This window comes from Lampris incognitus, chromosome 12 (assembly GCF_029633865.1).
Source record: "Lampris incognitus isolate fLamInc1 chromosome 12, fLamInc1.hap2, whole genome shotgun sequence".
In the NCBI taxonomy this organism is placed as follows: Eukaryota; Metazoa; Chordata; class Actinopteri; order Lampriformes; family Lampridae; genus Lampris; species Lampris incognitus.
The window spans coordinates 1,356,804-1,380,083 of record NC_079222.1 but is presented as its reverse complement, the minus strand read 5'-3'; the positions used below and the strand labels follow the sequence as shown (position 1 = coordinate 1,380,083).

Genomic DNA, 23,280 nt, shown 5'->3' with positions numbered 1-23,280 from the left:
TGGACCCAGCCACTGAGGGGGCAGCATGAGTGGTAAAGGGAGAACGCTGGCTGATATGATGAGAGAAGGAAGGAAGGTATACTGATATGATTAGAGAAGGAAGGAAGGTATACTGATATGATGAGAGAAGGAAGGAAGGTATACTGATATGATGACAGAAGGAAGGAAGGTATACAGATAAGATTAGAGAAGGAAGGAAGGTATACTGAGATGATGACAGAAGGAAGGTATACTGATATGATGAGAGAAGGAAGGAAGGTATACTGATATGATTAGAGAAGGAAGGAAGGTATACTGATATGATGAGAGAAGGAAGGAAGGTATACTGATATGATGAGAGAAGGAAGGTAGGTATACTGATATGATGAGAGAAGGAAGGTAGGTATACTGATATGATGAGAGAAGGAAGGAAGGCATACTGATATGATGAGAGAAGGAAGGAAGGTATACTGATATGACGAGAGAAGGAAGGAAGGTATACTGATATGACGAGAGAAGGAAGGTAGGTATACTGATATGATGAGAGAAGGAAGGAAGGTATACTGATATGATGAGAGAAGGAAGGTATACTGAGATGATGACAGAAGGAAGGTATACTGATATGATGAGAGAAGGAAGGAAGGTATACTGATATGATTAGAGAAGGAAGGAAGGTATACTGATATGATGAGAGAAGGAAGGAAGGTATACTGATATGACGAGAGAAGGAAGGAAGGTATACTGATATGATGAGAGAAGGAAGGAAGGTATACTGATGACAGAAGGAAGGAAGGTATACTGATATGATGAGAGAAGGAGGGAAGGTATACTGATATGATAAGAGAAGGAAGGAAGGTATACTGATATGATGAGAGAAGGAAGGTAGGTATACTGATATGATGAGAGAAGGAAGGTAGGTATACTGATATGATGAGAGAAGGAAGGAAGGCATACTGATATGACGAGAGAAGGAAGGAAGGTATACTGATATGACGAGAGAAGGAAGGAAGGTATACTGATATGATTAGAGAAGGAAGGTAGGTATACTGATATGATGAGAGAAGGAAGGAAGGTATACTGATATGACGAGAGAAGGAAGGAAGGTATACTGATATGACGAGAGAAGGAAGGTAGGTATACTGATATGATGAGAGAAGGAAGGTAGGTATACTGATATGATGAGAGAAGGAAGGTAGGTATACTGATATGATGAGAGAAGGAAGGTAGGCATACTGATATGATGAGAGAAGGAAGGTAGGTATACTGATATGATGAGAGAAGGAAGGTAGGTATACTGATATGATGAGAGAAGGAAGGAAGGTATACTGATATGATGAGAGAAGGAAGGTAGGCATACTGATATGATGAGAGAAGGAAGGTAGGTATACTGATATGATGAGAGAAGGAAGGTAGGTATACTGATATGATGAGAGAAGGAAGGTAGGCATACTGATATGATGAGAGAAGGAAGGTAGGTATACTGATATGATGAGAGAAGGAAGGAAGGTTTACTGATATGATTAGAGAAGGAAGGTAGGTATACTGATATGATCAGAGAAGGAAGGTAGGTATACTGATATGATTAGAGAAGGAAGGTAGGTATACTGATATGATGAGAGAAGGAAGGTAGGTATACTGATATGATGAGAGAAGGAAGGAAGGTATACTGATATGATGAGAGAAGGAAGGTAGGTATACTGATATGATGAGAGAAGGAAGGTAGGTATACTGATATGATGAGAGAAGGAAGGAAGGTATACTGATATGATGAGAGAAGGAAGGTAGGTATACTGATATGATGAGAGAAGGAAGGAAGGTTTACTGATATGATTAGAGAAGGAAGGTAGGTATACTGATATGATGAGAGAAGGAAGGTAGGTATACTGATATGATGAGAGAAGGAAGGAAGGCATACTGATATGATGAGAGAAGGAAGGTAGGTATACTGATATGATGAGAGAAGGAAGGAAGGCATACTGATATGATGAGAGAAGGAAGGAAGGTATACTGTGTGTGAAAGAGAGTAGGTGGAAGGGGAGTAAGGGCAGGTGCATGGGAGGTGGGTTCAAACTCTTCTACCAGGGTGGGGATGGGAGGGGAAATGGGGTAGGGGTAATTCTTAAGGAAGAGTGTGTCAGGAGTGTGCTGGAGGACAGAGTGACTTAGGTACCCTCATGAACAAAACATTAGCTATGAAGTGATAGTGATTTTAAAATAATTTTCTAAGAAAATGTATTTTGACAGAAAATCTGCCAAAAGCTTTTTTCCAAATACATTTTTACAATATTGAAAGTATTTTAATATGTAAATACATCCATACTTTATAATTCAAAATACCTAGAAAATCAATGTATTAATTTTCTTATTCCAATTTGCAAGATATTGACAATAATTTGATGCTGATTTTTCAAAAAAAATTGAAAAATGCATAGTGACAGAAAATCCACATTTTCTACATTTAAGTTACAATGTTGAAATAATTTCAGTATGGAAACTGTCTGTACCTGTTAATTCACCATCATTTCAAACCCAAAGGATGCACGTGCTGCTTGACTGACCTTGATGGAGTTGTCAGAAGCGTTGGTGATCAACAGCGGCTGCTGGTGGAGGAAAGTCGCCGCCGCAACAGCCCCACTGTGGGCATGGCGCTGCTGACTGGCTAGCTGCTGACGCTCCAGGTCCCAGAATGCAATGTGGCCCTGAGGGCTGCCGGCAGCCATGATGGGAGGACCGTCTGAGAGAGAGAGGGAGAGAGAGGGAGAGATGGAGAGAGAGAGAGAGTGGGGAGAGGTAGATGGAGAGAAAGAGAGAGAGAGGGAGACAGGGGGAGAGAGAGCAATCAGAGAGAGAGGGAGAGACAGAGGGAGAGACAGAGAGCGATGGAGTGAGAGAGAGATGGAGAGAGACAGAGTTGGAGTGAGAGAGAGAGATGGAGAGAGAGAGATGGCGAGAGACAGAGAGAGAGACAGAGAGACAGAGCGAGATGGAGCGAGAGAGAGAGAGACTTTTGACTTTCAACAATACTTTAATAAAAATGACAACAAAATGACAACACAAAGAGCAACATGGTCAGTAACATCAGATTCATAGAATCTAAATCATCTCAGGACACTCCCCAAGATCAGCTCATCATCCACAATACAGCAAAGCACATTTTTATAACACCACACACTGCAAAAACTTCCCAGATCATCCATTGATTTAAAGTAGCAAAAATCTACTTTCAAACGAGCTCTTAACATTTTTATGAACATAAATACAGCATCATCATCCCCAGCGTCCTCCATTCTGTTTCTTCTGCCCAGGTACACGGCCATCTTTGCACTCCCCAGAACGACATTAAGAAGCTGCATTTGGCCTTGTTTTTCTGAGAGTACATGTAGCCCAGAATGAACATGGGTTTGGAAAAGACCTCCCCAAACAACCCAAAAACATTTTCCAGTAATGTAAACTGTCGCAGCAGTCGACAACATTCCATGAAGCAATGAAAGACAGTTTCACGATAAGAGCAAAATGGACACTCATGGCTAACATCAGTGTTAATAACAGAGACAAAAGCATTAACTGCCACGATACCATGTAAGACCTTCCACTGCAGGTCTGCAGCTCTTTTGACCAATGGTGGTTTGTACAGCGCTCTCCACTCAGGACCAACACTGTCCCTCAGACCTAGGTGAGCCGTCCATGGGGTGTCAGGTTTACCATTCAATTTGTCCCTCCACAGAACTTTAACATACATTTTGTACACTGACCTTCCATTTGGACCTCGAAAAGAAAACACAGAGGGATTCTCACTTTTTAAAAGAGGTCCTGTACAGTCCTTAAAATCTGGGGAAATGTTCACTGAAGGGAAAACATCCTTCTCATCAGGTCTAACATAATGCTGGACCAACAGCGTCCGCTCACCACTTGTGAGAGCTTCTCTCCATTTGGTAAGCAGCAGAGTGATGACGCGAGTTGATCTCAGCTCTAAGCGGGAGGCAAGAGGATCTGGATTCTCCAAATCTGGGCCTGCAAGCTGAACCACATGTCCTAGAGTCACCATGTTCGACACACAGAACCGCCTCAGCAGAGTTGGCCCCACTTGACAGACTGCACTGAAACGGAAGCCATGTATGATTGGTTCCTGGAGCAGCCAAAACAAAGAGCTGTGTTGTCTTGTCTCTCTTTACTTAACAATTTCCACACCTTGAACAGCCCACAGTAGAAGTCAGGTAGGTCCTTGATGTTAAGCTGTTTCAAGTCCATCAAAACCAAAGATCACCTAGCTGGCTCAGAATGGTGCAAGCCAGCGACCTCCACACTAACTCAACAGGACCGTACAGAAACCTTTGCAGGAACTGGAAATTGAAGGTAGCCCCCCTGCTGCTCAGGTGGATCAGGCCCTGCCCTCCTTCAGCCCTCAGCAGGTACAACATACACTGAGGCACCCAGTGCAGTTTGTCCCAGAAGAAGTCGACAAGAAGAGCCTGGATCTTGGACAGAAGGCCTGGTGGGGGGTCAACAACTGACAGGCGATGCCATAACATTGATAATATCAGGTTGTTGACGATCAGGACTCGACCTCTGTAGGACATCTCGGTTATGATCCACTTCCACTTTGCCAACCGACCTTTGACCTTTTCAAGAACATTTTCCCAGTTTTTAAGAACAACGGACTGATCACCCAGAAACACCCCTAGATATTTCAGCCCCCCACCTTCCAATTCAACCCCCTGCTAGGCAAATGGAGCTTTTTCTCCAGTACACCCCCAACACTGACAGCCTCGCTTTTGATCCAGTTAACCTTGGCCGAAGATATCAAGCCAAACTGGACAATGTCCCTCTCCAACAGGTCAATATCCTGCTGACTGTTCACCAGAATTACTAGATCATCCACATAGGCTGACAGTTTTAAGGGTGCACTGCAACCTGAGATAGTTATACCCCGAAGGTCAGATCTGAGTTTGTGTAACAATGGCTCAAATGCTAGGGAGTATAACATGCCCGAGAGGGCACAGCCTTGTCTAATTCCCCTTTGCATTTGAAAAGGAGCACTCAAACCACCATTAATTTTCAGCACACTCTGAATGTCACAATACAGAACCTTAAGTTTGCTAATAAAGCCAGGACCAAAACCAAAGGCCCTCAATGTGAGCCACAGATATTCATGTACAACACGATCAAAGGCTTTTTCTTGATCAATGGATATGATGCCAGCGTTGAGGCCAAACAGCTTACAGATCTCTAAAGTCTCAAATCAGAATGATGTTATCTGCCTAGGTCTGGTCACAATGAATCACCTGTCCCATCACTTTACTCAGTCTGATTGCCAACACCTTTGAGAGGAGCTTATAATCAGTGCAAAGCAGTGACACAGGCCTCCAGTTTGCAATGGACTATGGGTCACCTTTCTTGGGCAGCAAGGTGAGAACCGCCCGCCTGCAGCTCAATGGCAGATGCCCTCTGGCGAGACTGTCATTTAGCACCGCCAGCAGATCCCCCCGATCACTGACCAGAAAGATTTGTAAAATTCAACAGGTAGACCATCAATAACAGGAGCTTTCCCACTCTGCATACTCTGCAGAGCAGCATAGAGCTCACCAGAGGAAAGAGCTGCTTCCAACTCCACTGCTCTGCCAGTCCACCTGAGGGAGAGCTGTATAAAAACTCTGAGCCACTGCCTGCTCCTCTCTATGCTCACAGCTAAACAGGTTACTGTAGTAGCTGACAGCACACTTGCGAATCGCAGTATGGTCAGTCAGGACCTGGCCAGTGTCAGATCTTAAGTTGTGAATGAACCGCTTCTGCCCATTCTTACGCTCCAGGCCAAAGACAAAGTGTGATGGGACATCCATCTGGGCTACATGTTGAAAGCGGGACCTGACCAAAGCGCCCTGAGCTGAAACACCCAGCAGGTTGGTCAAACAAGACTTTTTCGCTGCGAGTGCCGCAGTATGGTGTTGGTCCCCTGTGGCCTCAGCCAAGCCCTGGAGTTCCTCTACTTCAGACTCCAGAGCTTTAACTGAAGTCATTAAGGTTCGTGTGACATTCTGAGTGTACTGTTGACATAGTTGTCTTATTTGGACTTTTCCAATATCCCACCACTGTTGTACAGACACAAAATCTGATATTGTACTTCGGTGGTTTCTCCAAAAACAGACAAAAGTGTCCTTGAAGTTTCTATCCTCTAGTAAGGCTGTGTTAAAATGCCAATAGGCACTATTGGATTTCACACATTTTATAAAGACAGAAACCATTACTAGTGAGTGGTCAGAAAAACCAACAGGGCTGATGATACAACTTTTGAACACATTAAACTGATGTTTCAAGCAATAGAAACGATCAAGCCTGGCCATAGACATCAAGTTGTCCTTAACATGTGTCCAGGTGTATTGTCTCTGTTTGTCATGAAACCCTCTCCACACATCACACAGTTCATGAGCCTCAATAAGACGAACCAGATGACTGCGAGAGGCAGCATGGGGCTCTGCATGGTTCCTGTCCAACCTGCTGTCCTCAGTACAGTTGAAATCTCCACCAATGAACAAATAGTCCTCACTGGTACAATTCTCAATAACCTCATCTAAAACATCCAGGAAGACTAACCTCTCCACTCCCACAACTGGAGCATAAACATTAATAAACACAATTTTACCTGTTCATACACTGCTGTTAATTTTAACAGGCGGCCTTTAATAACTTCCTCAGATTTGACAGACTGAGGAATAAAATTCTTGGAGAAAATAATACAAACTCCATCACTGTTACTGGTTTTGTGACTTAAAAAGGTCTCACCAGTCCATTCTCTCCGCCAGTCAGCCTCATTATCAGTGGTACTGTGTCTCTCTTGTACAAAAAGCACATCTACCTTTTTAAGAGCACACAGCTTGGAAAGAGAGGCCCTTTACCCACCATTCACTGCCCCATTTAAGTTTAAGCTCCCTATTCTTATGTTCTCCATAATACAGAAAAGAAGTTGCAAAACAGATATAAGTGGACAGAGAAAGAGTAAATTGAAAAACTTATTCACCATTCCCTAACTGCTTTCTGTCCTTTTGAACTATTTTTTTCAAATGAAAAGTTTCCTGTTCAGTGAAAGCTTTCTCCCCCAGACCACCAGGACTTCTCAGAAAAATCTTCACTGAATCAAGGAAGAGTTGCAAATCAGGAAACACTTTGTCAACTTTTACATTTCTGGCCCCCTTAGTGTCCTGCAAGAACTTCTTAATACTCACTAGAGAGTCTCCAGTCTGTTTCTGAGTCCCTGTCTGCGAGACAGCCAGAGACTCCTCATCACTGCCTTCATCACCTTCACTCTCATCCGACTGCACACACCTACTCTAACGAGAAACCTTTGTCGCTATACTAGAATGCGGAGACACCTCATCAGGTTTCCTCTTTTTATCCTTGACCTTAGAAGGGCATTCCTTTACCAACATCACACATTCCTCCTCCAGAGAACATTCTGCTACATTAGTTTCAGTCTGTGTGTCCATTACATGACAGGTAGTAGTATCTGTGGGACACTTTTCAACAACCTCTACAACAGTATTGTCCTGTGTAGGGCCCGGATCAGCAGCACCTGAACCCACAGCCCCTGAACTCGCCGAACCCGCATTGTCAGCAACTGAGCCAGCAGCCCCTGCTTTAGCAGAACCCGGATCAGCAACACCCAAACCAGCAGTCTCTGGGTTAGCCGAACCAGGAACAGCAGCACCTGAACCGGCAGCCAGAAACTCAGCTTCACTCTGGTTTTCTCTCTGCTGCGTTTTTCCCTGCTTTGAGCTCGGCGCCGCAGTCCCAGTTTGCTCAGGGCCGTGTGCTGCTCCGCAGCCAAAACATTTCATTGTCTCTCATGATACATACACATCGTAGTCAAAATATCCAAAGGAGTTGAATCAAGTGCAACTGGACTTGCAAGTTGCACTTGATTCAACTCCTTTGGATAACCATGACCTGGATGAATGAGAACATACACAGACATCGTAGTCAAAACCATCAACTCTGAACTTCAAAATCAGATTTAACTCCCCTTTGTTCCTCAGAACCATAAAGACCTGCTGCCTTCTGAAGGTAACAACATGTTTTAAAAGTGGAGATTCGCAGCTCAGATTGACCAGTTTTATAGGTGACATTAATTTTCTGTGTCTCGCCAGTTCTCTCCGCAGCATATCGTTGCTAATCAACGGAGGGACTTTGGACAAAATGACCTTTTTGGCCGAATTGACCAGCGGCACCGTCTGAACAAAGGTGTCCTGGATCACCACGCCTTGCTCCACAACTATGTTGACCTTGTCAATACTGTCGAGAAACACAACGACTCTACTATTCATTCTCGACGCGGACTTTACACCGTCATAACCAACGATTTTTCCGATTGCTAAACCGCAATCTTTTACCAAGCACTTGAAGTTTGGACAAAGTTTAACTCCATGTTGGTGTGTGAGCTCCTCCAGCCCCACGCCTCCGACTCCGCGAGTCTGCAGGACTCACAGCCGGGCCGGCCGAACCCGCTCCACTATCAAAATACACCACTACGACAACAAATCTGTCAAAATACAAACCCCCAAAAAACACCAAACAACGAAAAGTAAGTAAAGATAGAAAACGCCGAGACGCGCACTCACTCACACTTCCACTCCGAGAGAGAGAGACGGAGAGAGAGAGGGAGACACAGAGAGAGAGAGAGAGAGACACAGAGAAAGGGAGAGAGAGGTTTTACTTTAGATACAGTGCCTTGCAAGGTATTCGACCCCCTGACAGTCGTCAGTAATGTCTGGACTATAAAGACACACACACACACACACACACACACACACACACACACACACACACACACGTGGTGTCTGGACTATAAAGACACACACACACACACACACACGTGGTGACTGGACTATAAAGACACACACACACACACACACACGTGGTGTCTGGACTATAAAGACACACACACACACGGTGACTGGACTATAAAGACACACACACACACACGTGGTGACTGGACTATAAAGACACACACACACGTGGTTTCTGGACTATAAAGACACACACACACACGTGGTGACTGGACTATAAAGACACACACACACACGTGGTGACTACCTACACATCAAATATGTGTAGGTTGCCGTTATATACATCAACCTTGTGTAGGCTTCTGTTATACACATCAAACGTCTAGGTTGCCGTTATACACATCAAACATGTGTAGGTTGCCGTTATACACATCAAACATGTGTAGGTTGCCGGTATACACATCAAACGTGTAGGTTGCCGTTATATACATCAAACGTGCAGGTTACCGTTATATACATCAAACATGTGTAGGTTGCTGTTATATACATCAAACATGTGTAGGTTGCCGTTATATACATCAAACGTGTGTAGGTTGCCGTTATAGACATCAAACATGCGTAGGTTGCCGTTATATACATCAAACGTGTGTAGGTTGCCGTTATATACATCAAACGTGTGTAGGTTGCCGTTATAGACATCAAACGTGTAGGTTGCTGTCATATACATCAACTGTGTGTAGGTTGCTGTTATATACATCAAACATGTAGGTTACCATTATATACATCAAACATGTAGGTTACCGTTATATACATCAAACATGTGTAGGTTGCCGTTATATACATCAAACATGTGTAGGTTGCCGTTATATACATCAAACGTGTGTAGGTTGCCGTTATAGACATCAAACGTGTAGGTTGCTGTCATATACATCAACTGTGTGTAGGTTGCTGTTATATACATCAAACATGTAGGTTACCATTATATACATCAAACATGTGTAGGTTGCCGTTATATACATCAAACGTGTAGGTTGCCTTTATATACATCAAACGTGTAGGTTGCTATCATATACATCAAATGTGTAGGTTGCTGTTATACACATCAAACGTGTAGGTTGACGTTATATACATCAAACATGTAGGTTGCCGTTATATACATCAAACGTGTATGTTGTTGCTATATACTACATCACATGTGTAGGTTACTGTTATACATATCAAAGATGTGTAGGTTGCTGTTATATACATCAAAGATGTGTATGCTGCTGTTATATACATCAAACATGTTTAGGTTGCTGTTATATACATCAAAGATGTGTAGGTTGTTGCTATATACGACATCAAACGTGTAGGTTGCTGTTATATACATCAAAGATGTGTAGGTTGCTGTTGCAGGTGGTCTACCATGAATAGCTGTCCTGAAAGTCCACGGTTTGAAACTCCTCCTGCGAGCATATGAGGGACTTGCTGAAACTCAGTGTGTTTCAGTCTTATTCATGAGTCACTTCTGCTGATGTTAGCTCCCCTATATGTCACATATACATGTATCTACATGCCACATAACCCGTGTTATATTTGCGGCTCTGTAGGATTATGTTATCATCACATCAGTATTACCTCGTGTATACTATATATACATTTTAAGGTCTACCAATTATTTTTTTCTTTTTTGGGGATCCCCCCCCCCTTTCTCCTCAGTTGTATTACTTCAATCCAAGCTGTCCTGGTTGCTGCTCAACCCCCTCTGCTGATCCGGGCAAGGCTGCAGACCACCACATGTCTCCTCCCATACATATGGAGTCACCAGCTGCTTCTTTTCACCTGACAGTGATGAGTTTCACCAGGGGGATGTAGCACGTGGGAGGACCACATTATTCCCCCCACCTCCCCCTCCCCCCTCGAATCAGTGCCCCGACCGACCAGAGGAGGTGCAAGTGCAGCACCCAGGACACATACCCACAGCTTCTCACCCGCAGACACAGCCAATTGTGTCTGCAGGGATGCCCGACCAAGCCGGAGGTAACACGGGATTCGAACACTACGAAGGTCTACCAATCCTAAAATACCACGACACCGCTGCTACAGACTCTTTAGTATTGGGTGAGGCCAGACAAATGTATGTGTGTTGCACATGTCCTGCTCAAGGGCAGTTCCAGTTGCTAAATACAAACATGTGAGATTAAAACAAGACGTGAGATTAAAACAAGACATGTGAGATTAAAACAGGATGTGAGATTAAAACAAAACGTGAGATTAAAAAAAAACGTGGGATTAAAACATGTGAGATTAAAACAAGATGTGAGATTAAAACAAGACATGTGAGATTAAAACAAGGCATGATATTAAAACAAAACGTGAGATTAAAACAAGACATGTGAGATTATAACAAGAAATGTGAGATTAAAAAAACGTGAGATTAAAACAAGACATGTGAGATTAAAATGAGACGTGACTTTAAAACAAAACGTGAGATTAAAAAAAGACATGTGAGATTAAAACAAGACATGTGAGATTAAAACAATACATGCGAGAGTAAAACAAGACATGTGAGATTAAAACAGGACATGTGAGATTAAACAGGACATGTGAGATTAAAAAAACGTGAGATTAAAACAAGACATGTGAGATTAAAATGAGACGTGACTTTAAAACAAAACGTGAGATTAAAAAAAGACATGTGAGATTAAAACAAGACATGTGAGATTAAAACAAGACATGCGAGAGTAAAACAAGACATGTGAGATTAAAACAGGACATGTGAGATTAAACAGGACATGTGAGATTAAAACAAGACGTGTGAGATTAAAACAAGACATGCGAGAGTAAAACAAGACATGTGAGATTAAAACAGGACATGTGAGATTAAACAGGACATGTGAGATTAAAACAAGACATGTGAGATTAAAACAAGACATGCGAGAGTAAAACAAGACATGTGAGATTAAAACAGGACATGTGAGATTAAACAGGACATGTGAGATTAAAACAAGACGTGAGATTAAAACAAGACGTGAGAGTAAAACATGTGAGATTAAAACAAGACATGTGAGATTAAAACAAGACATGTGAGAGTAAAACAAGACATGTGAGATTAAAACAAGACATGCGAGGGTAAAACAAGACATGTGAGATTAAAACAGGACATGTGAGATTAAAACAAGACGTGAGATTAAAACAGGACATGTGAGATTAAACAGGACATGTGAGATTAAAACAAGACGTGTGAGATTAAAACAAGACATGCGAGAGTAAAACAAGACATGTGAGATTAAAACAGGACATGTGAGATTAAACAGGACATGTGAGATTAAAACAAGACATGTGAGATTAAAACAAGACATGCGAGAGTAAAACAAGACATGTGAGATTAAAACAGGACATGTGAGATTAAACAGGACATGTGAGATTAAAACAAGACGTGAGATTAAAACAAGACGTGAGAGTAAAACATGTGAGATTAAAACAAGACATGTGAGATTAAAACAAGACATGTGAGAGTAAAACAAGACATGTGAGATTAAAACAAGACATGCGAGGGTAAAACAAGACATGTGAGATTAAAACAGGACATGTGAGATTAAACAGGACATGTGAGATTAAAACAAGACGTGAGATTAAAACAAGACATGTGAGATTAAAACAGGACATGTGAGATTAAAACAAGACATGTGAGATTAAAACAGGACATGTGAGATTAAAACAGGACATGTGAGATTAAAACAAGATGTGAGATTAAAACAGGACATGCGAGATTAAAACAAGACATGTGAGAGTAAAACAAGACATGTGAGAGTAAGACAAGACGTGAGATTAAAACTAGACAAAACTGATACGTTTCAGAATATAAACAATACAGACTAGGAGAATATAAAGAGGTAATTAAAACAGGATAAATTAATAGTACTACTAACATTACTACTACTACTACTACTAATAATAATGGATTACATTCATATAGTGCTTTATTACTAAAAAAAGCAGGCTGCTAGGGATGTTGGGGTAATATTTGAGGGTACCCTGGGTTCTGATAATCACATGACACATGTTATTCAGCCATGTTTCTCTAGCTCAAGCTAACCTCCAGAATTAACTCAACTGCCAATCTGCAAAAAGTTGGCCATGCCTTTATCTATTCTCAGCCTGACTATACTTTATTCTGATTCCAGCAAGGGCTTTCCACCGTCTGCAGGTGGTACGACACATCACTGCTCTCCTCATTATCGGCACCAGGAGGGATGAACACATCATTCCTGTGCTTGCCTCCCTACACTGGCACCCTGTTCTATCTCGAATCAATTCTAAAATGTTATTGCTCAATTTTACATACATGTGTGATTTACTGACCTGGTACACACCCTCTCCACCATGAAGGTGTGCAGGTGGAGCCCTGCTGCTTACTGCCAGGTCTGGGTTTGTTATAAAGGGTGATCAGGTTTTACTGTTAGAGCCCCACACTATGGACCTCTCTTCCTGTTGAACTGACACACCACGTATCTAGCTTCTTTTAAATCTCCTCTTAAACCTTTTCTTTTCAAGAAAGCTTTTACTAATATTTGATATTTGTTTTTATTTATTTATACTGTTTGATTTCTACTTTTACTTATTTGGTCTTACTCTTAGTTCTGCCTTGTCTGGTTTTATTTCTTTGTAAAACACTTTGTAACACCATTTTAGAAAAGTGCTGTATAAAAAAAGTTATTATTATCATTATTAGTATTAGTAGTAGTAGTAGTGTTATTACAGCTAGTTACTATGTGTGTACTGGTACCTGTGCGGAAGGCCAGCGTTGTAACTGGTCCCCAGTCTTGTGTGAAGGTCATCAGTGATTTGTCGAGGCGGATGTTGTGGATGATGACTTTCCCTGAGCTGAGGCCCACCCCCACCACGTCCACCGCTGGGCTCTGGAAACCAAACGCAGGACAAATACAATCAGGGTACTACCTACAATAAGTAAGTAAGTAAGTAAGTAAAGTTTTATTTATATAGCACTTTTAAACACAGTTACCAAATGCTTTACACTCAATTCAGAAAATATGAGTAAATACATAAAATAAACTGCATGACTATAAAATATGACACAGGAGTAACACACCAAGCTAGAAACGAACCAGAGCAGAAGGCTGAGGTGGGGATCGATAAAACAGAAGGTAGGGATGGGGATCTATAAAACAGAAGGCTGGGGTGGGGATTTATAAAACAGAAGGTAGGGATGGGGATCTATAAAACAGAAGGTAGGGATGGGGAACTATAAAACAGAAGGTAGGGATGGGGATCTATAAAACAGAAGGTAGGGATGGGGAACTATAAAACAGAAGGTAGGGATGGGGAACTATAAAACAGAAGGTAGGGATGGGAATCTATAAAACAGAAGGTAGGGATGGGGATCTATAAAACAGAAGGTAGGGATGGGGAACTATAAAACAGAAGGTAGGGATGGGGATCTATAAAACAGAAGGTAGGGATGGGGAACTATAAAACAGAAGGTAGGGATGGGGAACTATAAAACAGAAGGTAGGAATGGGGAACTATAAAACAGAAGGTAGGGATGGGGATTTATAAAACAGAAGGTAGGGATGGGGATCTATAAAACAGAAGGCTGGGGTGGGGATTTATAAAACAGAAGGTAGGGATGGGGCTCTATAAAACAGAAGGTAGGGATGGGGATCTATAAAACAGAAGGTAGGGATGGGGATTTATAAAACAGAAGGCAGGGATGGGGAACTATAAAACAGAAGGTAGGGATGGGGATCTATATAACAGAAGGCTGGGGTGGGGATTTATAAAACAGAAGGCAGGGGTGGGGATTTATAAAACAGAAGGTAGGGATGGGGCTCTATAAAACAGAAGGTAGGGATGGGGATCTATAAAACAGAAGGTAGGGATGGGGAACTATAAAACAGAAGGTAGGGATGGGGATCTATAAAACAGAAGGTAGGGATGGGGAACTATAAAACAGAAGGTAGGGGTGGGGATCTATAAAACAGAAGGTAGGGATGGGGATCTATAAAACAGAAGGTAGGGATGGGGATCTATAAAACAGAAGGTAGGGATGGGGAACTATAAAACAGAAGGTAGGGATGGGGATCTATAAAACAGAAGGTAGGGATGGGGAACTATAAAACAGAAGGTAGGGATGGGGATCTATAAAACAGAAGGTAGGGATGGGGAACTATAAAACAGAAGGTAGGGATGGGGATCTATAAAACAGAAGGTAGGGATGGGGATCTATAAAACAGAAGGCTGGGGTGGGGATTTATAAAACAGAAGGTAGGGATGGGGATCTATATAACAGAAGGCTGGGGTGGGGATTTATAAAACAGAAGGCAGGGGTGTGGATCTATAAAACAGAAGGTAGGGATGGGGATCTGTAAAACAGAAGGTAGGGATGGGGAACTATAAAACAGAAGGTAGGGGTGGGGAACTATAAAACAGAAGGTAGGGATGGGGAACTATAAAACAGAAGGCTGGGGTGGGGATCTATAAAACAGAAGGTAGGGATGGGGATCTATAAAACAGAAGGTAGGGATGGGGATTTATAAAACAGAAGGTAGGGATGGGGATCTATAAAACAGAAGGTAGGGATGGGGAACTATAAAACAGAAGGTAGGGATGGGGAAATATAAAACAGAAGGTAGGGATGGGGATCTATAAAACAGAAGGTAGGGATGGGGAACTATAAAACAGAAGGCTGGGGTGGGGATCTATAAAACAGAAGGTAGGGGTGGGGATCTATAAAACAGAAGGTAGGGATGGGGAACTATAAAACAGAAGGCTGGGGTGGGGATCTATAAAACAGAAGGTAGGGATGGGGAACTATAAAACAGAAGGTAGGGATGGGGAACTATAAAACAGAAGGTAGGGATGGGGAACTATAAAACAGAAGGCTGGGGTGGGGATCTATAAAACAGAAGGTAGGGATGGGGAACTATAAAACAGAAGGTAGGGATGGGGAACTATAAAACAGAAGGTAGGGATGGGGAAATATAAAACAGAAGGTAGGGATGGGGATCTATAAAACAGAAGGTAGGGATGGGGAACTATAAAACAGAAGGCTGGGGTGGGGATCTATAAAACAGAAGGTAGGGGTGGGGATCTATAAAACAGAAGGTAGGGATGGGGAACTATAAAACAGAAGGTAGGGATGGGGAACTATAAAACAGAAGGTAGGGATGGGGAACTATAAAACAGAAGGTAGGGATGGGGATCTATAAAACAGAAGGTAGGGATGGGGAACTATAAAACAGAAGGTAGGGATGGGGAAATATAAAACAGAAGGTAGGGATGGGGATCTATAAAACAGAAGGCAGGGATGGGGAACTATAAAACAGAAGGTAGGGATGGGGATCTATAAAACAGAAGGTAGGGATGGGGATCTATAAAACAGAAGGTAGGGATGGGGATCTATAAAACAGAAGGTAGGGATGGGGAACTATAAAACAGAAGGTAGGGATGGGGATCTATAAAACAGAAGGTAGGGATGGGGATCTATAAAACAGAAGGTAGGGATGGGGAACTATAAAACAGAAGGTAGGGATGGGGATCTATATAACAGAAGGTAGGGATGGGGATCTATAAAACAGAAGGTAGGGATGGGGATTTATAAAACAGAAGGTAGGGATGGGGATTTATAAAACAGAAGGCAGGGGTGGGGATTTATAAAACAGAAGGCAGGGGTGGGGATTTATAAAACAGAAGGTAGGGATGGGGCTCTATAAAACAGAAGGTAGGGATGGGGAACTATAAAACAGAAGGTAGGGATGGGGAACTATAAAACAGAAGGTAGGGATGGGGATCTATAAAACAGAAGGTAGGGATGGGGATCTATAAAACAGAAGGTAGGGATGGGGAACTATAAAACAGAAGGTAGGGGTGGGGATCTATAAAACAGAAGGTAGGGATGGGGATCTATAAAACAGAAGGTAGGGATGGGGAACTATAAAACAGAAGGTAGGGATGGGGAACTATAAAACAGAAGGTAGGGATGGGGATCTATAAAACAGAAGGTAGGGATGGGGATCTATAAAACAGAAGGTAGGGATGGGGAACTATAAAACAGAAGGTAGGGGTGGGGATTTATAAAACAGAAGGCTGGGGTGGGGATTTATAAAACAGAAGGCTGGGGTGGGGATTTATAAAACAGAAGGCTGGGGTGGGGATTTATAAAACAGAAGGCTGGGGTGGGGATTTATAAAACAGAAGGCTGGGGTGGGGATTTATAAAACAGAAGGCAGGGGTGGGGATCTGTAAAACAGAAGGTAGGGATGGGGATCTATAAAACAGAAGGTAGGGATGGGGAACTATAAAACAGAAGGTAGGGGTGGGGATTTATAAAACAGAAGGTAGGGATGGGGATCTATAAAACAGAAGGTAGGGGTGGGGATCTATAAAACAGAAGGTAGGGATGGGGAACTATAAAACAGAAGGTAGGGGTGGGGATTTATAAAACAGAAGGCAGGGGTGGGGATTTATAAAACAGAAGGTAGGGATGGGGGATCTATATAACAGAAGGTAGGGATGGGGGATCTATAAAGAGGCTTGCCTGAAGAGATAGTTTTTTTAACAGCTGCCTAAAACAGTCCAAAAGATAAAGAGTGTGTGTGTGAGAAAGCAGAGAGCCTGGATGAATAAATTCTGTTTTGTTTACAGCTGACTGGCATTTCCACAAGCCAAAAGCGGAGGAGGAGTGAGCAGAGGAGACTCCCCTGATTGAACGGAGTACCTCAGGGTTGCGTTGTCTGAGACAGATGTGGTTTTTTTTGACAAGGGTGAATGACAGGGATGTGTTTTTAGCACACGATGGCTGAGGCAAGCAATGAGAGAAAATAGTAGAATAGAGAATTACCTGTCACTGTCCTTGCTCGAATAATTTTTAATGCATTTACTCAGCATGGTAAGTGAATTTTACCTTTCTTTCAGCACCAAATATATTTTATATCTAATGTCTGTATAGATAATTTAAAGCCAAGTGTCTGTTTTTCAGATCAAATCGGACCTGAGAAACACACCAAAAGGGAAAGACCTGGCTCCATGTCTGCGAACATCAACAAATGGACCGGCACCAGAGACGTTCCCATATGCACAGGGGCTGGAGCGTTTGGAAAAACCTAGAAAGCTGAACTGCTCTGAAAAACAGTGCCATCTTTGAATACACTAAAAAGAGTGTTTTATTCTGTTATTTATACTTTGTTTTTCTCTTTTCATGTGGGTAGATGGATGGGACAGTTGGGTGGTGAGGTGGAACTGTGAAATACATTATGTAACATTAATAGAAATATTCAATAAATAAAAATATTGTGTTAAAGGTCACTCATATTTGTTGTTTGTCACATGTAGTAAACCATTTTTTGTACCGGCAGGTAATGCAAGCCCTTTCCGCCAGCCACCACCACAAGTATATTTCAGACCTGCGGGAAACATCGTAATGTTCCCCAAATCTACAATCACTACAGATGCACAGCTCAATCCATTACCAAACAGCATCAGAAAGCATTGTAATATCCCGAACTTTTTACTCCATGACTGCTAGAGAAAATACTACAGAGGAGTATTACCTGTGTGAGAACAGTGACCCCTTCTGACCAGCCTAGGAATGTATAGTATTACCTGTGTGAGCACAATGACCCCTGCTGACCAGCCACAGAATGTATAGTATTACCTGTGTGAGAACAGTGACCCCTGCTGACCAGCCAGAGAATGTATACAGCAGTTTACTGCAAACACAAAAACACAACATTTCATATTTTACCCAAAATGTTTTAGGAAAATCAGAATATGCAACAGCAACAAATATGTGCCACAACAATATCAGAATACTTTATTTTATTACTAATTTTGTGAAATGGGGAGGGTTGTGTCAGGAAGGGCATCTGGCATAAAATCTTTGCCAAATCAAATATGCGGATCATAAATCAGATTTCCATACTGGATCGGTCGAGGCCTGGGTTACCAACAACCGCCACCGGTACTGTTGGCAGCAGGGTGCCGGTGGAAACTATGCTACAGTTGGGCAAAGGAGAAGGAGAGGAGGAAGGCATGTCCAGAGGCAGCGGGAGAGGAGGAAGGGTAGAAGTGTGGAGGTGAGTCGGAACTTTGAATGTTGGCACTATGACTGGTAAAGGGAGAGAGCTGGCTGACATGATGGAAAGAAGAAAGGTAGGCATACTGTGTGTGCAAGAGACCAGGTGGAAGGGGAGTAAGGCCAGGAGTATCGGAGGTGGGTTCAAACTCTTCTACCATGGTGCGAATGGGAGGAGTAATGGGGTAGGGGTAATTCTGAAGGAAGAGTATGTCAAGAGCGTGCTGGAGGTGAAGAGAGTGTCAGACAGAGTGATGAGTATCAAGCTGGAAATCGAAGGTGTATTGATGAATGTTATCAGCGCCTATGCCCCCCCGCAAGTTGGGTGTGAGATGGAAGAGAAAGAGGAATTCTGGAGTGAGTTGGATGAAGTGGAGAGCTGAGAGTGTACACAAGGGGGAGAGTGTGGTGATTGGAGCCGACTTCAATGGGCATGTTGGTGAAGGGAACAGAGGTGATGAGGAGGTGACGGGAAGGTATGGTGTCAAGGAGAGAAATGTGGAAGGACAGATGGTGGTGGATTTTGTGAAAAGGATGGACATGGCTGTGGTGAATACATATTTTAAGAAGAGGGAGGAACACAGGGTGACGTACAAGAGTGGAGGAAAGTGCACACAGGTGGACTATATCTAATGTAGAAGGCGCGATCTGAAAGGGATTGGAGACTGCAAGGTGGTGACAGGGGAGAACGTAGCTAGGCAGCATCGGATGGTGGTCTGTAGGATGACTTTGGAGACCAAGAAGAGGATGCGAGTGAAGGCAGAGCCAAGGATCTGTTGTGTGGTGTTCAGGCAGGAGTTAAGACAGGCACTGGGTGGTAGTGAAGAGTTGCCTGATGGCTGGAAAACCACTGCAGAAATAGTGAAGGAGACAGCTAGGAAGGTACTTGGTGTGTCATCAGGACAGCGGAAGAAAGACAAGGAGACTTGGTGGTGGAATGAGGAAGTACAGCAAAGTGTAGAGAGGGAGAGGTTGGCAAAGAAGAAGTGGGATAGTAAGAGAGATGAAGAAAGTAGATAGGAGTACAAGGAGATGCAGCATAAAGCAAAGAGAGAGGTGGCAAAGGCAAAGGAAAAGGCGTATGGTGAGTTGTATGACAGATTAGACACTAAGGAAGGAGAAAAGGACTTGTACCGATTGGCTAGACAGAGGGACCGAGCTGCAAAGGATGTGCAGCAAGTTAGGGCGATCAAGGATAGAGATGGAAATGTGCTGACAAGCGAGGAGAGTGTGCTAAGAAGGTGGAAGGAATACTTTGAGGGGCTGATGAATGAAGAAAATGAGAGAGAGAAGGTTGGACGATGTGGGGATAGTGAATCAAGAAGTGTGATGGATTAGCAAGGAGGAAGTGAGGACAGCTATAAAGAGGATGAAGAGTGGAAAATCGGTTGGTCCAGATGACATATCAGTGGAGGCATGGAGATGTTTAGGAGAGATTGCAGCGGGGTTTTTAACTAGGTTGTTTAAAACAATCTAGAAAAGTGAGAGGCTCAGCCACAGCATGAAGATATGGGAAAGAGAAATAGAAGCTTGGTTAAGAGGCTCTAATAGAAGCTTGGTTAAGAGGAGTATGGTGAGGTGAGTGGTTGGAATGACAGATGGGTTCAAGATGGAGGTAGGATTACACCAAGGATCGGCTCTGAGCCTTTTCTTGTTTGCAATGGTGATGGACAGGTTGACAGACGAGATCAGGCAGGAGTCTCCATGGACGATGATGTTCGCGGATGACATTGTGATCTGTAGCGAGAGTAGGGTGCAGTTTGAGGAGAGCCTGGAGAGGTGGAGGTATGCACTGGAGAGAAGAGGAATGAAAGTCAATAGGAACAAGATGGAATACCTATGCTTGAATGAGAGGGGGGACAGTGGAATGGTGACGATGCAAGGAGTAGAGGTGATGTAGGCGTACGAGTTTAAATACTTGGGATCAATTCTTCAAAGTAACAGGGAGTGCGGAAGAGAGGTGAAGAAGGCAGTGCAGGCAGGGTGGAGTGGGTGGAGAAGAGTGTCAGGAGTGATTTGTGACAGAAGGGTACCAGCAAGAGTTAAAGGGAAGGTTAACAAGATGGTTGTGAGACCAGCTATGTTGTATGGTTTGGAGACAGTGGCACTGATGAAAAGACAGGAGGAGGAGCTGGAGGTGGCAGAGATGAAGATGATAAGATTTTCACTGGGAGTGATGAAGAAGGACAGGATTAGGAACGAGTATATTAGAGGGACAGCTCAGGTTGGACAGGTTGGAGACAAAGCAAGAGAGGCAAGATTGAGATGGTTTGGACATGTGTGGAGGAGAGATGCTGGGTATATTGGGAGAAGGATGCTGAATATGGAGCTGCCAGGGAAGAGGAGAAGAGGAAGGCCAAAGAGGAGGTTTATGGATGTGGTGAGGGAGGACAGGCAGGAGGCTGGTGTGACAGAGGAAGACGCAGACAGGAAGAGATGGAAACGGATGATCCACTGTGGTGACCCCTAATGGGTGCAGCCATGGGCGACATTTGGGTCCCAAAATTGGGGGGGGGGGGGGGGGGCAAAGTTTTTTTTAATCACATAATTGTATCAATGTAAAAGTACAACTACTGTGCAATAAACAAAACATGCGGTTTCAATGTCAAATTTGTATTTTAAATAAGTGACAAAACTTTAACACATTTACTTTTTTAATTTTTTTTTACCTTGCTATGTTCTATACTGATTTGGGAAGCGACGCTGCCAGTTTTTAATGAATTCATGTAAGCGGACAGCTTCGTAGCTGCAGAAATGTGTGCATTGCATTTCTGATGGTCGCCGAATTTTTCCAATGCCTTCTTCCAATTTTCAAATCCTACCGTTCGAAATGTTTCTTCTTTGTTGTGGCCAGCAACGCTAAATGCGCGGCATGAGTAACACAATGCCTGATCAGCGGCGGGCCCCCGGGGCTGTACTCAAGCCACGGTAGGTAGGGTACATACCATTTCTTTCCAAATCTCCCCCCTCCTGTTGTCAGGAATAACAGAACAGGTAGGTAGGGGCCGTTCTCCACGAAATTCAAACAGTTTCCTGCACCAAGAACAGGATGTGGAGCTGCAGGTTGTACCACCACGGCATGGCCTGCTTCTGGCTGCTGAACCTGCATCTCTGCATCGTCCACTTCTCGCAGGGGTTGCTCTGAAATGTTGCCTGTCTCTGTGAGAGACACATCATCGTCCTGACGCCATTCTTCATTTTCATTCTCTTCAGCCCGATTGATGTTTGTTTTCTTTGTAAAATAACTTAACAACGTGTTACCGCGTTTGGACATTTTCAATAAGCCTACCATAGCTAGATAACATGGTTCGCTTCACATCGTTACATTGCCCCCAGCGGCTCGTAGGTGTAATTACAGCAAATAATATTTGTATATTTTTAAATTACATTATGTGATATATTATATTAATTATTCTTTGTGAGTTAGGGGGGCCTTGCCCCCCCATAATGTCGCCCATGGGTGCAGCTGAAAGTAGTAGTAGTGGATATATTTTATGCTTGTGTTTATTTAAGGATAGTCACAGATAAATCTCTAAAAGTAATTGAACAATTCTTATTTTTGATTATTTCAAAGTATAATAAAAATACTACCTTAAGAAGTACAAATACTTGTAAGACAGTATATCTACTTGTAAACTACTCATGGTACTTTGTGTACTGGTAATTCTTGTAGTAGTAGAACTAATGGAATACAAGCTTTAGTAGTAAAACTTGACAACATACTACCATTGGCAGTATAACCGAAAGTGGAATATTTATTAATATTACTAGTTAAAAACGAATACGAATAATGTAGTAATACTAATGCTATTAGTAGTACTACTAAAAATACTAATTTTACAAGGTCAAAGTGCTAGTTACATACTTCTACTGAAAATAGGCAATGCTTCAAATACAGACCTTAGTGGTATTGTTAAAATATTTCTAGTATTGATATTACTAGAATAAGCAGTAAAAGTAACTGCAGACAGTATTACTAGTAATGGTATTCGTAAAAATACCAGCCTCAGCAATAAACCTAGTAAAAGTATTAAAAGTTAAGTACTTGGTCTTAATGTTCCACAGCTGCAGTACACCCTGAGTACTTCCCAGCAGCACCTTGTTCAGATAGGTGCTGGGGTGCAACATCGCTGACAGTTCAAAGGTCACCTGGTCAAATGTCAGCCGCAGATAGTCCTCTGAGAGAGACAGATTGGGGGGTGGGGGGTGGAAAAGTAATGTTAAAAGTATTATAAATACTGCTATTACTAGAATTACTAAAAATACTATTGCTTTTACAAATACCACACTAAACTATAAATAAAAAAATTACCAAGTACTGTCAATCAATCAGACTCAGACTTTATTTGTATAGCACTTTTATGCACACACGTAACACAAAGTGTCTTGATGCTCAATAATCCAAGTACGTTTACTGATAGATACGTTTTACCATCATCTAAGTCTCAC

The 23,280-nt window shown here is 42.6% G+C and overlaps 1 protein-coding gene across 3 annotated transcripts in view; it reads right to left on the bottom strand.

Annotated features, from left to right (window-relative positions):
- wdr36 (WD repeat domain 36) overlaps positions 1 to 23,280 on the bottom strand; it is a 77,796-nt gene that overhangs the window by 36,822 nt on the left and 17,694 nt on the right. For all 3 annotated transcript variants that reach the window (XR_008811095.1, XM_056290648.1, XM_056290647.1), the window contains 4 exons: positions 22,877 to 23,009; positions 18,412 to 18,466; positions 13,525 to 13,657; positions 2,538 to 2,713 (listed from right to left, as the gene is read on the bottom strand). Coding sequence is in view for 2 of the 3 variants with exons in the window: in XM_056290648.1 (XP_056146623.1) it covers positions 2,538 to 2,713; positions 13,525 to 13,657; positions 18,412 to 18,466; positions 22,877 to 23,009 (497 nt within the window). In the remaining variant the exon portion in view is untranslated. The remainder of the gene's footprint in view (positions 1 to 2,537; positions 2,714 to 13,524; positions 13,658 to 18,411; positions 18,467 to 22,876; positions 23,010 to 23,280) is intronic.